The sequence below is a fragment of the Callorhinus ursinus genome, unplaced genomic scaffold (genome assembly GCF_003265705.2).
Source record: "Callorhinus ursinus isolate GAN/ISIS: 27379988/994484 unplaced genomic scaffold, GSC_fseal_2.0 scaffold25, whole genome shotgun sequence".
Lineage (NCBI taxonomy): Eukaryota > Metazoa > Chordata > Mammalia > Carnivora > Otariidae > Callorhinus > Callorhinus ursinus.
Genome location: NW_027397087.1, coordinates 10,162,860 through 10,179,734, shown reverse-complemented (window position 1 = coordinate 10,179,734; position 16,875 = coordinate 10,162,860). Strand labels below are relative to the sequence as shown.

The following is a 16,875-nucleotide window of genomic DNA, read 5'->3' as shown; positions in this document are numbered from 1 at the left end:
AGAACAAATAGCAAGACAAACATAGTACCTTCTCTGCGGTTTCCAATAGGCTTGGAGTAGGAGGACAGCTAGCCAAGGAAAATAAGTGAATTTTTAAAATTTTCTGTGGCATCTTTGTCAAAAGGTTATCCTGGGCTAAAATTTGATACTTCCAAAAACCCGATTTTACAGTAGGCCCAGATCAATAGATGTAGCAAAAGTTGAATGGAATGGGACACTTCCTGGCAATTAAAAAAAATCTTTTTAGAGTTGAGCTGACCTGTGGGTACTGTACTCAGAACTACAAAGGAAAAAGCCCCAATTGCTATGAAAGGGCAGTGACTATAAGCCTGATGGGATGACTTTCTGCAAGGATAAACACGGGAAACACAGGGACAACACTTGGAAATGTTAGAAGCTCTGGCCAGAGGTCCAGTTTTATAACTAGTATTGCTGTCACGGTTACTAGAAGCTATTCCTTCTCTACCCTTAGCAGCATCCCTGTTGATGTCCTCTCATTCTCTGAAGCAGGAGTTAAAAAGTTTTTCTTGCCAGTCAGTAAATATTTTAGGCTTTCTGGACCATCTGATGTGTCACAAATACTCACCTTTGCCATGATAGCATGAAAGCAACCATAGACAATAGGTAAATGAGTGTGGCTGGGTTCCAATAAAACTTTATTCACAAAAACAGGTGGCGGGCCATAGTTTGCTAACTTCTCCATAGCAGTGGAAGGAGTCACCTTCATCACACAATTGTAGGAAACAGGATGCAGTGTGCGGTAGAGGATATTCTGTCACAGAGATAAGGACCAGAATCACTGGCTACAGACTGAGGCCGGAATGCTGCATTCTTTTTTCATATAGAGGGAGTTGTTCAATAAACACTTATTTTGGTTCACACCAAGATGAACATTAATAATTACAGTAATGGTTGGGCCAGATCAAGGGAACCTTAACTCCTGTGGTTCTTCCAAAAGGGGATAATTAGACTCGCAGTTTTCAATATTTGAAATCTAAGAATTTGACTTCAGGCTTTTTCTTAAGGACCCCTTTTGTTAAAATAGTAATAATACTTTAAATACATTGTCCATAGCTAGAATTGCCCTTTTTCCAGTCTGAAATAATTGGAAGTTACTACTTACTGCTATCTCTCGCAGCTTGAACAGTACCTAGGCACCTCGTAGGTGCTCAGCAAATGGTTGTGTCCAACAGATGTCCTCTGTGTAGTGGGTCTTGCAAGGTCACCACGTGCCCTCCATGGTGGGTGAGGCGAGAGCTCCCCTGTGGCGGGGCAGACCATTCCACAGGGGAGGGATTTGTACCCACGAATGTTCAGTAGTAGTAGCTTCTAGGGGGAAAAGGTAGGGCCCTCAGTAGGCTGCAGGCATTTGTTGAGTGGCTGGAGAGTGGGCTGTTTTGAATCTTCTGTCACAGATTTGGGAATGTGGTGAGAGACTTGATTTGTGAACCAGGTATTTTCACATCCCGAAACTATTAAAAAAAAAAAAAAAGCCTCATCAAATATGCTTTCCTAAGATTTTCTTCAAAGAAAGAGGAATCAGGGCAGCCTCTGATCTACGTGTCATCTTCTAAAACTCAATTTTCTTTGACTTTTTTGCTAAAATCACTTAGGAAATATCTGCTTGAGGACATCTGAGAGAGAAAGAACAATAAAGTGCTTTTTAAAAACAGAAGAGACCTCTGAGAAAAGCCAACCACCACTGAATCTATTGGATTAAAAAGCTAAGAATTAGAAGGGGCGATCACCTTTCCCTGGCATGGCTGGGGGCCAGGGAGGCAGGGTGCCTGAGGCTGCAGAGCTGGTTAATGTCAGACCTGGGAACCGACCACAGCCACTCCGCTTCCCAGTTCTTTCTTCCAGCCCAGCTGAGAACTAAAAACCCATCTCGGCATCAGGAGTTTTAGTGTTTTACTATGACAATGGCTTTTACTAGAAAATAACCTTCATTAAAATTAATAAAGATGGTCAAACACACCCCTTTATCTCTCTGAGCTTTAATTAGTTTCCTTGTTTATAAAATGAGGCCATTTGGATGAGACAGTGGCTAACGTCTCTCAGCTCTGGAATTATAACTTGTTAAAAAAGACAGACACACACACACATAACTTGTTAAAAAAGACAGACAGACACACACACACGCCACAGACTTCCCCAAGGCTGGTTCCTACCTGCCCAGAGTTCCGCCAGCCTGGGTGTAATATTTGTTATAATCTAGTCGTAAGAGTAGTTGAGCCAAATCTGAGTTGATCTGATGGTTCCGAACACTGGAGAGAATCTTGAATAGCAGTGAAGACTGGCGGCTAAAGCCCTGCAGAGAGGAGTCGGGCTGTCATTCCTCTCAGACTCACCAACTGTCTGTGTGGAGTGAGGCGGGAGGGGGGAGCTCCTTGAAAAACTCTTGCTCAAAATTCTACAGCACCAGCTGCCCTTCCCACAGCCTCGCTTCTCTTAGCTCCTAAAAGTTCTTCTTAGTACCGAGTCCACTGATAGCATGACTTTCTGTGGAAGTACACTCCCATTCTCAGTAGGAAGTTAGCATCCGTTTTCAAATTAATATATTCTGTTTTATACTCGAGCCGGGGAGAGCCTGCGTGTTTTTGTTAGAGTCAGATAATTACAATCCCAGTGAAACAGTTCGCTCAAGGAAGGAAGGAGGTTGGATAGGAGAATGTGAGAAAAAAGCCAATGCATGTGTGTGGGCTGAAAAACTATTCACGGCTGAACTATTTTTGAATGCTGAGATGGCACATAATTATCTGCCTCAAAATGAACTGATACCAACATTTTAATCTTTGTATCTTGTTATTTCTGTGTGTACATTATGTATTGGGGAAATGCTTTATTGACACAGAGCGAAAGATCATGATTCCCTATTGGCAAAACAACCTCTCCCTTTGGACAGGGCTGCATACTGCCAACAGCCAGGCAGACTCACCTTCACCAGGATGCTCAGCTGGGCAGCCCCGCGTTCATCCAGTGGGCCCAGGTTCTGACTGACCAGCGAGCAAAAGCTGTGACAGAGATCTAGGATTTCGTTCAGGCAGTGAAACACCTACCCAGGAAACAGTTGGTATTAGGAAAAGAAAACATGTATGAAATTAAAGATTTGGGAAAACAGTCAAAGAGCTACCTTATTCCCATTCTTTGACCTCAGGAGAGACAATGTCACGGGTCAGTCCTGCCGGCCCCTCAAAATGCAACAAGTGTAAACCAAACTCTTCCCTTCCTGGCAAAGATGCTACCATTCTCTGAGTCACCCCTGCACAAAACTTCCGTTGTAGACACATCACACCAGTCATCGTTTCTGGGACCCACCAAGTGTGCTCCTGCCCTGAGCTTTGCTTCCACTGTCGTTCCTTATAGCCGGGATCCTCTCCTTAATGCCAGTTCACGTTCCACCTCCGTGGAGCACTCCCTTCCCCATGTAGCCTTTAGTGACCCCCTGCTTCTCTCTCTCTATTATCTGTACTGTTCTCTTGGCCTCTGTTCAGGCCACCTGTGTTGTTACTGATCTGTGTGTGTATGTATGTATGTATGTATGTATGTTCTGTTTCTCCAACTAGATTGTGAGCTCCTTAAGGGCAGAGCCATGATTTATACCTCTTTGTATCCCCAGTGCCTTGCATACAGTAAGCACTCAATAAATATTTAATGGTGACCACCTGCACTGATCTTCTGCTTTTCCCAAGGATGCGCTCATGCCATATGAGGACAGTCTGCCTGTCACAACGGCTTTTGGTGTTGTCAGTTCACAGAAAGAACTCTTGGGAGTGGCATCTATATAACCAGCTCTCCTTTAGTGCAGCAAAAATAGCTCCGAATAGGAACAAAAGAGAAGGCTGTAGAGTTTGTGGTGTGGCAGAACTGAGGGAGAACAGCTGGCTGACATCAGAGATGAAGTGTAATCTATGCAACCTATATAATCAGAGAAACTATGAGGGGTCATTTCAACCTTTCCGCTTTCTATTCTGGAATTGGCATGCACTTGTGAGCTTTAAAAAAACACTAGTGCCTGGGTTTCACTCCAGAGATCCTAATTTAAGTGCTCGGGGTCCCAGATTTTTTTAAAGCTTCCAGGTGATTCCCATGTGTAGCCAAGTTTGAGAATTCCCCTGAAGGAGATGTACATACACAAATACACCGGGAGACACTACTCCACTTCTCCTTGAAAACAACTCCCAACTGGTCAATCCTGATCCAAAAGATTGCTAAGAAAGTAAGTACTATATATGCTTGTCGTTAGTCTTTCTGTGGTGTCAGAAAGGTCTTTTAAATTAAATCCTTCCCTTTGAGGGTTCAGCACATGTTCTTTCTTCTATAGCTACTTACCACATCCCTAGGATACAATATTTCAGAAATTCAGACATTTAAGTTCCCTTTTAACATTCCCTTTTAGTTTTGCTTTAAGTTGTGAAAAAGGTCTGAAAATGGAGATTGAGCAATTGTTTAATGATATTTCCATATCCTGGCAACTCGGGATCTAAGGGAACAGTCAGGGGAGAAGCAGTTTGAGGAAACTAACAGCCCTACTTACAGGTTTCAACAAGATAAAGGACTGAGCCAGCAAATTGCTAAGGAAGTGGTCGTGAGCCAATCGGATGCTTTCAAAGTCGCGGGTAGAATTGATCTGATGCAGCAGCTGTGAGAACTGAGACTCCAGCACATCCACCTGATGGGCAGTGACACACAAATACTTTCAGGACCTAGAACATTCTAAGCACTCAAGGACATTAAGATGCCTGACAGTATGAAAGAGAAATTCTCCTTCCTATTCAAGCCACTTTAAAGCTGACCAAAGGCTCCCTTATGTTGCTTAGCCTTGTAGAAAGTTATCTGCCTAATGCCTAATAACCTCCAAAGTTCTGGCAGATCCCCTCCACCGACTGACTTGGTTAAGTCCTACAGATTCCAGACATTCTAGCCAACTCTAAAAATGAGGGTCAAATCAGCAAGAATTAAATACTGCATTGCTGACAAGAACCCCAAACTCCTCATTCTCCTTCCATTTATTCCCACTTTCCTCTCAAATGCCACCAAGAAACCCCGCCCAGTGATAAGATCTGTGAATTTTCTCAACCCCCAACATTTCATCCAATGTAGGATTGCAGTCCCTCTTCAGTAAACCCTGCCAACCTCCCAGACTCTTCTTCATACCCCTTCCTCCTATTCATCCCTTGGCCCAGACCTGGAGATAGTACTGAAGATTATCCACCAAGAATGCCATGTGATTTCTTAGGCGCCACTTGACTGCGTCGGTCTGGTTGGACTTGAGGTGCTTGCGCTGCATCTGTAGGGCCCAGCAGTGCTGCAGCTCAGCCTGCACCCGGCGCACGCTCAGTAAGTACTTGAAAACAACATTGTACCTGGGACAGAAACGTCAGGCTCTTCAAGAATACAACTTCACTCCCCACCTCACCTGCATGACACACCCTAGGACTCTGTGCCTGCTACCCGTCCCCCAAAAGGCAGGAAGGAAAGGAGAATGGCTAGAGCCAGGGATGAATTTACTGTGGCTTATTTATATGGTGGAATATTACATAGCTGTCAAAATGAATGCGCTTCAGCTGCACAACCCAAGATGGCTCCTAGCAATAGGATTCTTAATAAAAAAGGTAAATCTCAGATTACATATAGCCTTATATACTTTTTAAATAAGGCTTAATAATAATAAAATAATGTTTAATAGAACAACCAAGTAGGAAAAAAACGTACTTTGAGGGAATATACATAATGTCATAAAACTAAATATTAAAAGGACAGAAAACATGGCTGGGGGAGAGTGGTGACCTAGGGCTGGGGGAGCCAAGGGAGTGAGACTGGGAAAGACCATTATTGTCGGTGTTCCAGTTTCTGTGCTGGGAAGTGGTTTTACGGTGTATGTGTAAGAAGGAAGGAGGGTCTTGCATGGACCAATAATAAAAATGTGTTAGGAAGCAAGGATTTCAGTTAATCTGATCTTCTGTCCTAAAGAAGAGAACTCAATTGAGGGGTCCCTAACTCCTGCGTCACGGCAAGCTCAGGGGCTAGCTGCCTAATGCTGAGCCCCACGCTGAGAACACACATGGGAAGAACAGCTGATTCTTAGTGGAACTGGATATATTTACTTGTTTGTAGGCAGACTTGCAGAAACCAATCTGGGTTTTTAAAATCATCTATTTCTAATGGAACAACATAGTAAAAATAGTACACCTTGTTTGGATTCTGATTTGAACAAACCGAAATATAAAAAGGCATTTTTGGCTAACTGGGAAAATTTCAATCTGTACCAGATATCAGATAAGGACTTATTGTTAATTTTATTGGCTGTGATACTGCATTGTAATTACATTAAAAACATGCCTTTTCTGAATTGCATAGTGATGGAGTGAAACGACATGCCTGGGCTTTGCTGCATAAGGCTCTAGCGAAAACAAGAGGGAACAATCAGCATGTTGACGGTTACTGCAGCTGGATAATGTATATGTGGGGGATCATTAGAGTCCATACTTTTGTTTATATTTGGAAATTCTCATAATACAAAGTTTTAAAAAATACATCGGAGATTGATTTATTCCAGGGTGTTCAGAGTGTATCAGGTGAGGACGTAAATGTTCGCCTGTGGGACACTGGGAGCTGTGAAGGCTCACGGACAAGGCCCGTGCAGCTTCCTCAGGTGGGCTGTGGGCTCTACACCTGCCACAGAAATCTCCCTCGACCAGCCTCGTCTTCTCCAGTTCATGCCTAGGCTCTCATACCCTAAGCTTCTCTACCCAAAAAGGTGAGAGGATTGTGAACAGGAGCAGAGAGATGAAGAGAGGCCCTTTTGTTCATTTATTTCCCTTTCCTCCATTCCTCTAGCCAGAGCACAACGGCTGCCGTCCTCCAACCACGGCAGGGGCCAGCACAGGATTTGAGAGATTCATAAATGGTGTGGGGACGGATTCCACAGGCGACCACTAGCCAAGCACGCTTTTCCAGCCTCCCTTCCCCTAGAGCTCTGCTTCCTTCGCTTGGGGACATGAGGTTCTGACGGAGCAAAAGCACCTGGCAGGCCCTCAGGATAAAGAACAAAGCTGATCCAAGAGCCTCTTACTACGTTGGTCCCGCTCCTGTATTTCACTCCAGCTTAGCCATCCCCACCGTCTCTCCCTGGGTAAGAAGGTGATTTCTCTGCAGTGGCTCAAGTCCACAGCAAACACTCGGGCTTAGAAAGTCTTCCCAGGTAGATCAACACAAGATTACAAAAGTTTTAGGGAGGAAACTTGCTAGCCTGATGGAATTACCCACAGCCAGCTTCTCCATGTGGCGCCCAAGACTGCACCTTCCAGAGGCCACAGACTCGCAGGCTGTAAACTGCTGACTTTGCAACTTCAAAAATGACAACAGGGGTGCCTCTGTGACTCTGGATCTCAGGGCTGTAATTTCAAGCCCCACTTTGGGTATAGAGATTGCTTAAAAAATAAAAGCCATTTTTAACAAAAATGCACACAACCACCACCACCACACTGTTGATTCGAGGGTTTGACCCTCCTGTTCGTCCCAGCACCCAGCACCCAGCACCCCCCACAGCCTCGTGTCCACAGCTTCACTTGCTAAGGTTTTCTGTCCAGTCCACGAAGGCATCTGAGTTTGCAGCCTCTGATTTACGGACTGTGTACAACCACCAGCTGCGTGGTTGTCTTGCTCCCACCAATTCTATTCCTTGATCATTTCTACCCTTGGAAGTCAGGTCATATTTACCAATGAGAAATTCAGAAATACTCACTTTTCCAGAACAGCAGGGGTGAAGAGAATGTGCAGTGGCCACTGTACTTTGTAGGAGAGACCTAGGGCTGCCCAGCCAGATGCAGGGGCTTCCCGGGGAGAAGTTTCCCGAGAAGGCCCTTCTCTTCCCTGAGCAGCATCTGTTAAGAGAAAAGACACTTTGTTCATCTAGAACCAGGGCTTTGACAAGGTGAGTCACATTCATGAGGTGAGTGCTCACTCAAGCCTGCAGTGTCAGAAGCATATTGGCGACAAAAAGGGGACTTGCAGAAGAAGGCAAGGAAAGTCTATGTGAGATTCTCTTAGGAGGTCTTTCAGATTTTTTTCAGCCTTAAAGTCTGGTGGCTGTAAATAAAAAGAGACCATTCTAGCAGCAGGACAAAAACAAAACCAAAACCATGGCCTGAGCATCCCACTTAGCCTTCTGGACTTCCCTTTCCTCCCGTATAAAATAGGGCCCCAGACAAGGTGACTTCTAAGGTCCAAAATGATATGGTTTCTGTGGAGGTGTGCGGAAGCACTGATGGGAGAACAGATGATGAACCAGGAGGAGCAGAAAGATGCAAGAAACAATGGCAAACCTTTATGCTCCTTTCCGTGATACTCGATTGTCAAGTGCAGCAGAGGGAGAAGGTTGTCATCGTCCAGTAGGACCTTGTGTGCGGACTGCTGGAAGGCCACATTCACATCTGCAAGAAGGAGCACATGGGCTGACAAGAACATTAGGCTACATGACAGACCCAGATACTGCTGGCTTTCCACTTCTGCTCCAGCCTGCCTGATGCTAACCATAGGACGCTGTGGAGATGGGCTGCTTTTGCCTGCCTCGCATGCATTCCTCCTTCTCTTGCTGATAATAGCACCCAATTTTCCTTGGAGAATTATCCCTCCCAGTATTATCCAAGTGGTTCAGTGGGGTTGACAATACCTGATGCTAGGGGTAGGTAAGTGACCCAGGCATGCTCAAATGGAATATAATACTCTGCCTTGTTACACTGTTTTGTTTAGGGACATGAACATGACTCAAGCCAGGCCAATCCAGAGGCTCTATTCAGAGTAGAGCCTTTTTTTTTTTTTAGATAAACAGGGACTTAGTGGGATGTGAGCTTGGATGGAGGCCATCTTGCTACCATATGGAGCAGGCCTGTCTGAGAAAGAAGGCAGAGGTGAAAGATAGAATGACACCAAGTCCTGAAGGCGTCATGTGAGCCACCAGATCAGACTTTGCCTAAAGCCTTCATCCTCTGACCTTTTCAGTTATCAGAATCAATACATTTTTCTTCCCCTTTGCATGAGTTTGAATTGGGTTTTCTCATATCTGCAATGAGAAAAGTCTTACGCGAGTATAGTGGCCATCAATTGTTTTATAGAGTAGGAAGAAAGGTAACCCTGTTGGTTTCCCCCCATTTTCTTTTTTTGATTCTAATCCTTTCCTGACTCTCCTCATGTAGTTTGGTTTTTGCTTGTTTGTTTTAAAGATTTTATTTGAGACAGAGAGAGCACAAGCAGGAAGGAGGGTCAGAGGGAGAGGGAGAAGCAGACTCCACTGGGCAGGGAGCCTGATGCGGGGCTTGATCCCAGGACCCTGAGATCACGACCCGAGCCAAAGGCAGACGCCCAACCGACTGAGCCACCCAGGTGCCCTCTCCTCATGTAGTTTGAATGGGAATGGTGATCATTCCCATTAGTCATGGGTGAACACTTTACTGAAGTAGGCGTATCTTAATGTCTGACATCTTTCATGCGGGGGTATGTATATGATCTGGACAGGGCTAATGAAAACCCTTTCTTGGAATCTTTTAAAATTTGCTACCAGAGAGATTGGATTTGGCTCTTCTAGTAGACACTGTGAGGTGGTTCCTGGAAACTGTTGCTGGCCATGTTTCCAAATGGGCCTGGAAGGCCATGAGAGAGCATGGAAGAGGCACAGACAAGATAAGGTAAGAAAGAGAATTCTAGCAATATTCAAGTCCTAGTTTCAGTTGTTCTGAAGTCCGGCTATACTCCTATCCCACTGGAGTTACAGATAAAATAGCAAATAAATTCCCCTTTTCTACCTAGGTTAGTTCAGGTTAGGTTTCCATCATTCACAACCTAAAGAATTCAAATACAAGTGGCAATAAATAGCGATATGTCCCATAAGGAAATAAGCTGATAAAACACCTGATTTACACCCACTCTTCCAGGAAGGATCAAGAGGCTACTCCCAATGACCTCAGTGTGCAGCCCACCTGATGGGCCTTCCATCTTTGGAAAACACTGCTCTCTAACTCACCAGGCTGCTCTTACGTGGAACAGACTGAACGGTTCAGCAGCTATCAAGAAACACCCTACAACATCAGTCAACTGGTAATTCTCAGGCCCACAGGGCAATTACCATGTTCAGTTACTGCAGTGGGTGGTGTTTTTAACATGTGTTGAGCTGTGTCAATGAAGGCCTGAAACAGTTCTCCACGTCCCAGAAGGTAAAAATCTTTAATGATCTGCGGAAAGAATTTCAATTTACAATTCAGTATCTAGCAGGGCCAGGAGCTCCTCATTGTCATCATTATACATGAAGTTTCTAATCTCATCAGTGTGAGCCCAGCCTACAAAAGGATACAGGCTTTGGGCATTTCACATGGGCATACTTTGCAACTCCTCAAGGCAGGACAACTGGTATGTCTTTAGTGTCATTTATTCATTGGCAACACAAGTCTGTTCTCCCAGAAGAAAGTAAACACCCAAACCTTTATGCTATAGTACATGTGTAATATTAGGGAGAGTTTGCCCTCCTGGATGAAAACATGTGAGGCCACTCTGGAAGTCTGGATACAGGCAACCAATGCTCTCAGGAGAGCCTAGAGAATAAAGTCACTGCCCACCAGCATCATTTTAAGAATTAAAAGACAGCTAAGCTGTTACCTTCAGCTGACCCAGTAAATCTGATTCTTCCACCATCAGCTTCCAGAGATGCTGTGAAAAGAACAAAACAGGGACAAAATTTCATTCCAAAGAAAAGTTCTATCAAGAATGGTTTTGTACAAATTCAGCAATATATTGAAAACAGAATATATGCTATGACCAAGCTGAGTTAATCCCAAGAATGAAGGGATAGTTTAAAGTTAAAAAAAAAAAAAAGAAATGGAAATGTTCTGGAATTAGATGGTGGTGATGGTTGCACAACACTCTATATACTAAAAACCACTGAGTTGTACACTATTTTTTTTAAAGATTTTATTTATTTGACAGAGAGAGAGAGAGAGAGCACAAGCAGGGGGAGCAGCAGAGGGAGAGGGAGAAGCAGATTCCCCGCTGAGCTGGGAGCCCAACGTGGGGCTCGATCCCAGGACCCTGGGATCATGATCTGGGCTGAAGGCAGACGCTTAACTGACTGAGCCACCCAGGTGTCCCATAAATAAAATCTTTAAAAAAAAGGGGGGGGGGCTGCCTGGGTGGCTCAATCGGTTAAGCATCTGCCTTCGGCTCAGGTCATGATCCCAGGGTCCTGGGATCGAGCCCTGAATCAGGCTCCTTGCTCAGTGGGGAGTCTGCTTCTCCCTCTGCCTCTCCCGCTCATGCTCCCTCTATTTATCAAATAAATAAAATCTTAAAAAAAGAAAAAAGCTTCTGCACATAAGAAGAAACAACAAATTTAAAAGACAACCTCCAGAATGGGAGAAAATATGTGCAAACCACATATCTGATAAGGAATATCTGAAATATATAAAGAAGTCCTACAACTCAATAACAACAACAAAACACAAACAATCCAATTAAAAAATGGGCAGAGGAACTAAACACATATTTTTCTGAAGAAGACATACAGATGGCCAACAGGTACATGAAAAGATGCCCAATATCATTAGCCATCAGGGAAATGCGAATCAAGACCACAATGAGCTATCATTTCACACCTATTAGAATGGTTATCATCAAGAAGAGGTAACAAGTTGTTGGCAAGGATGTGGAACTGTTGGTAGGAATGTAAATTGGTTCAGCCACTATGGAAAACAGTACGGAGGTTCCTGAAAAATTAAAAATTGAACTACCATATGATTCAGAATTATTCTTCTGGGTATATACACAAAGGAAATGAAACAGAATTATCAAAGAGATATGTACACTCCCACGTTTACTGCAGCATTATTCACAATAGCCAAGATATGGAAACAACTAAGTGTCCATGATGGATGAACAGATAAAGATGTGATATATAATGAAATACATATATTTCAGTCATGAAAAAAAAGGAAATTCTGCCACTTGTGACAACATGGATGGACCTTGAGCATATTATACTGAGATACATCAGAGAAAGAAATACTGCATGATATCATTTATATGTGGAGTCCAAAAAAGCCAAACTCATAAAAACAAAGAGTAAAATGGTGGTTACCAGGGACTGCGGGGTAGGGGGATAAGGAGATGTTTTTTAAGGGTACGAACTTGCAACCAGTAGGTAAGTGAGTCCTGGAGATCTAAGTCATGGTATAGTGAATATGGACAGCAAAGTTGTACTATAATCAAATTTGCTAAGAGACTAGATCTTAATTATTCCCACCACAAAAAAGAAATGATAGTTATGTGCTATAATAGAGGTGCTAACTATCCCTACAATGAAAATCTTATTAGAATACATAAATGTATCAAATCAACATGCTGTATGTAATACCTTAAATTTATACAATGTTATATATCAAATACATTTTGATTAAAAAAAATAAAAGCACATGTATTAACAGTGAAAAATAAATAAAAAATGAAAACACATGTAATAAAGATCCTCAATAAAAGATCAATAAAGATCCTCAATAAGACAAAGTTTAAAAAAAATATGTTCAGGATACTTTGAGAAGAGTTATTTCAGGGAATGGGTGTGCTAGCTCGTCTATGATGCATTTAGAGAAGTGTTTATAAACACTTGTAATAACGGTATTTATAAAAGTGGTACTTAATTGCTATGAAAGGAGTGCTCAAGTACAGGGATATGTTTACCATTCAGCAATGCATTTAGAGAAATGTTTAAAATAATATTAATGATGGTTATAGGAACATTTTGTGTAAGCTTAAAAAAAGGAATAAACTATTGATACATGCAACATGGATTGATCTCAAAATAATCATGAGGAAAAGCAGCCTGACCCATCTCCTCCCCCAAAAGAGTACATACTGTTTGACTCCATATATATAGATTCTAGAAAATGCAAACTAATCTCTAGTGACAGAAAGCAGATCAGTGGTTGCTTGGGGGCAGGGAGGTAAAAAGCGTTGAAAATAAAGGATGGAAGAAGATCTGAGGTAAATAATGACCTGGAAGAGAGGTGGGTAATGATCTTAACTAAGAAAATAGATTTTAAGAAAAAAAAAAAAAAAAAATTTAAATATATATTATATAGAAATAAATATATATCATAAGTGATAAGACATTATATATACATAAAAGGAAAAACAAATATATATTCATTACAAACATGCACATGCCTAACAGCTTGGAAATGAGATATTAGAACATGCACAGAACTCTAGACACAGAATCTATACTCTCTGAGCACAGGTAGAACTAAAAAACAAGAAACAGGCCCTACATTAATCCATAATGGAAGCCTCAATCAACTCCAAAGGACCTATCTACAGACTGTGTTTTCCAACTATACTGCAATAAAAATTAAAAATAAATCCCTGGGGTTAAAAAGAAAACCAGAAAGAAAATAAAAAATTATTTAAGAACAGGATGATAATATATATACTCCATGCCAAAAACTTGTGGGACAAGTTCAAAGCAATATGTTAAGTTTTATATATATTTCCTAGGAAGCAAGGGTTACAAATAGAAAAGTCAAGTTTTCAATCCAGGAAACTGGCAAAGAGTAACAGAAAACTCAAAGAAACAAGAAGAAAAATAATAAAGGCAGATATCAATAAGATAAAGAAAAAATAGGGTAATAAAAACACAAGCCGGTTCTTCGAAAAGATTAGTAAGATTCAACACTGAAAGGTTAAAATAAAATACAAAGTAAAACAAATAGCTACAGATTTTCTAAAAAACTAAATCTAGATGAAATGGGCCTTCCTAGAAAAGTAGAAAATACCAAAATTGGTACAAGAAATAAAGGTCTTGAACAGACTAACGTAGGTTTAAATACACTGAATTGGTAAAGATTTTCCTCCCCCCCCTTTTTTAAATATTTATTTATTTATTTGAGAGAGAGAGAGAGAGGACACATGTGGGCAAAGGGGCAGAGGGAAAGGGAATAGAAATCCTCAAGCAGACTCCCTGATGAGCGTGGAGCCCCATGTGGGGCTCTATCCCCAGACCCTGAGATCATGGCCTGAAACAAAACCAAGAGTCAGATGCTTAATCGACTGAGCCACCCAGGCTCTCCCAAGATCTCCCCTTCTTAAACCTAGCTTAGATAAATTTTCAGGTAAATTCAATGAAACTTCCAGTAACAACTATCTTATATTAATTATTCTAGAAAAAACAAAAGTGATAGATACCTAGCTCATTTTATGAGGCTTATACAGTCTTTTTCTGCAACCACATGGGAATAAAACCAGAATCGTCTAATTTCACTAGTAAATGTAGATGCAAAAATTCCAAGTATTATACTGGCTAACCAAATCCAACAGTGTATTAAAAAATACAACCTTGGGTGCCTGGGTGGCTCAGTTGGTTGAGCGACTGCCTTCGGCTCAGGTCATGATCCTGGGGTCCTGGGATCGAGTCCCGCGTTGGGCTCCCTGCTCAGCAGGGAGTCTGCTTCTCCCTCTGACCTTCCTCCATCTCATGCTCTCTCTCTACCATTCTCTCTCTCTCTCAGTAAATAAATAAAAATCTTAAAAAAAAAATACAACCTCGTGTTTTCAAGTACAGTTTATCTCAGGAAGATTCAACAACTGAAAATCTAACCGGGAATTTACCCACCCTATGAGTAGACTGAAGGAGAGAAAGAACCCAGAGCAAGAAACTGCACCACCATCGATATAGAAAAAGCAGTTGATAAAATTCAACATCTATTTATGATAAAAACGCATAGCAAACTAGAAAGAAGATAACTTTTTTAACCTGATAAACTTATGTTGCCAAAAGCCTACAGCAAACATTAGAGTAATAGAGAAACTGTCAATGCAAGATCTTTAAGAGCCAACAAAGCAAAAATGCCCACTATCGCCTCCAGTGGTTAACACGGTTTATATCAACTATCACTCCAGCTGTTTAATGTAGTATTAGAGATCCAAGACTGTAAGAAAAAAAAAAAGTCGTCTAAAATTGGAAGTTGTAAAACTCATTATTTCCAAATGATATGATCATTACTTAGAAAAATCAACAGAATCAACAAACTATTAGAACTAAAAAAAAAAGGGGCGCCTGTGTGGCTCAGTCGTTAAGCGTCTGCTGTCGGCTCAGGTCATGATCCCAGGGTCCTGGGATCGAGCCCCGCATTGGGCTCCCTGCTCAGTGGGGAGTCTGCTTCTCCCTCTCCCACTCCCCCTGCTTGTGTTCCTGCTCTCGCTATCTCTCCCTCTGTCAAATAAATAAATAAAATATATTTAAAAAAAGATTAACCCACAAAAATTAATACTGCCATTTCTCTACATAAAAACAGTAACCAACTAAAAAAAAATCAAAATAACAAATATCTAGGAATTAATTTTCAAAATCTTTTAAGTACTAAAAAATATACAGAAAAGTACACAAATAGTAAGTTTACAGCTTGGAGAATTTTCACAAATTGAATACACCTGTATAACCAGCACCTTGAAAGCCTTCTTCCTGTCCTTCCCATTGACTAAGGTCAAATACTCTTCTGACATCTAACACCAGATTAGTTCTGCATTTGAACTTTTTTTTTTTTTTGGAGAGAGAGAGACAGTCAGGTGGGGAAGGGTTTAAGGGAGAGGGAGAGAAAGAATCTTAAGCAAGCTCCATGCCCAGCTCAGAGCCCAATTAGGGCTCAATCTCATGACACTGAGATCACGACCTGAGCTGAAATCAAGAGGTAGATGCTTAACTGACTGAGCCACCCAGGTGCCCCTGCGTTTGAACTTTTATATTAAACTTTATATTAACTGTTTTTGAACTTTATATAAATTCATATAGTATGTATACTTAAATAAAGAGAAAACCAAAAGGGGAGGAGTATGATGTATTTCTAAGACACTCCCCACCTTTTTCCTTCTGAAAAGTAAACTCTATTTTCATTACTAGAAATTGTTATTTTAAGAGAATACCTTAAAAAAAAAAGAGAGAATACCTTTAAAAAAGGCCTATTAACTACAATTGTAAAAAACTTCAATGAGTCTGAACTTCCATTCTTCATCTATCATTTTTACAAACTGGAAATGTAATTTCTACCAATATCCATATTTCAGAATTTCACAAGAAAAACAAATTTGAAATCTTGTATTCATTCAATAAGATTTTTACTTTCCTCCATGAATTAACTTCAGAGTTATCACAAGAATAATAAAAGAACAGAAACAGATTTAATAAAATAAGATGAAAGGACCTCAAGACACCAGCCCCATTGACAAGGGCTACCTTGGCTATAGGCACAGGGGCAGGATCTTGAAATTATGACAGGACAAAAGCATGTATTCTAGAGAGTATAAATATTTACTTGCCCATAAAGAATCAAATGAAGTGAAACCTAAATGTCACCTTATGATCTAATATTCTGTCTCCATTATAGCTATCTGCCATGCCTACAATTTTTGAGACAGTGACTGGAAAAGGAAATCATATTCACAATAGATTACCATACTTCCATTGTGAGGATATCTGATGCTAAGCTTCCTAGCAGTTCTAGATCCTGCAGTGCACTGGGTATGCTTCAAAATCACCTGCAGTGGTTGGTTTGTTGGTTGTCTAGTCGGATGGTATAAATACAAGTACTTACTCCCTCCCTCCCGATGTAGATCTACCAGTCAGCAGCTCTGGAGGTGAGGACTTATACAGGTGGCATGTTTTAAGATTTTCCGAAGCAATGCTATGCACAGCCGAAGTTGAACCACTAATATAGTAAACAAAACAGCTGACTAAACTAAAAATCTCATCTCACATTATCAGACACCTGTGAGCCAAATTTTATTTTAAGCCACAGCACAGACACACATCTGAAAAATCACTGGTCACAATCTAAGTTG

At 41.5% G+C, this 16,875-nt stretch overlaps 1 protein-coding gene across 2 annotated transcripts in view; it reads right to left on the bottom strand.

Moving 5' to 3' along the window:
* Positions 1 to 629: 629 nt before the first annotated feature.
* The window catches only part of TUBGCP4 (tubulin gamma complex component 4), a 35,115-nt gene continuing 18,869 nt past the window's right edge, over positions 630 to 16,875 (bottom strand). Inside the window, exons 10-19 of one of the 2 annotated variants that reach the window (XR_003210523.2) lie at positions 10,651 to 10,701; positions 10,124 to 10,229; positions 8,328 to 8,435; positions 7,748 to 7,886; positions 5,189 to 5,366; positions 4,538 to 4,672; positions 2,939 to 3,055; positions 2,172 to 2,311; positions 1,124 to 1,472; positions 630 to 772 (exon numbers count right to left, since the gene is read on the bottom strand). Coding sequence is in view for 1 of the 2 variants with exons in the window: in XM_025883863.2 (XP_025739648.1) it covers positions 1,460 to 1,472; positions 2,172 to 2,311; positions 2,939 to 3,055; positions 4,538 to 4,672; positions 5,189 to 5,366; positions 7,748 to 7,886; positions 8,328 to 8,435; positions 10,124 to 10,229; positions 10,651 to 10,701 (987 nt within the window). In the remaining variant the exon portion in view is untranslated. Of the gene's footprint in view, positions 1,473 to 2,171; positions 2,312 to 2,938; positions 3,056 to 4,537; positions 4,673 to 5,188; positions 5,367 to 7,747; positions 7,887 to 8,327; positions 8,436 to 10,123; positions 10,230 to 10,650; positions 10,702 to 16,875 lie in introns of both variants that reach the window. The other variant, XM_025883863.2, reaches the window with a different exon arrangement.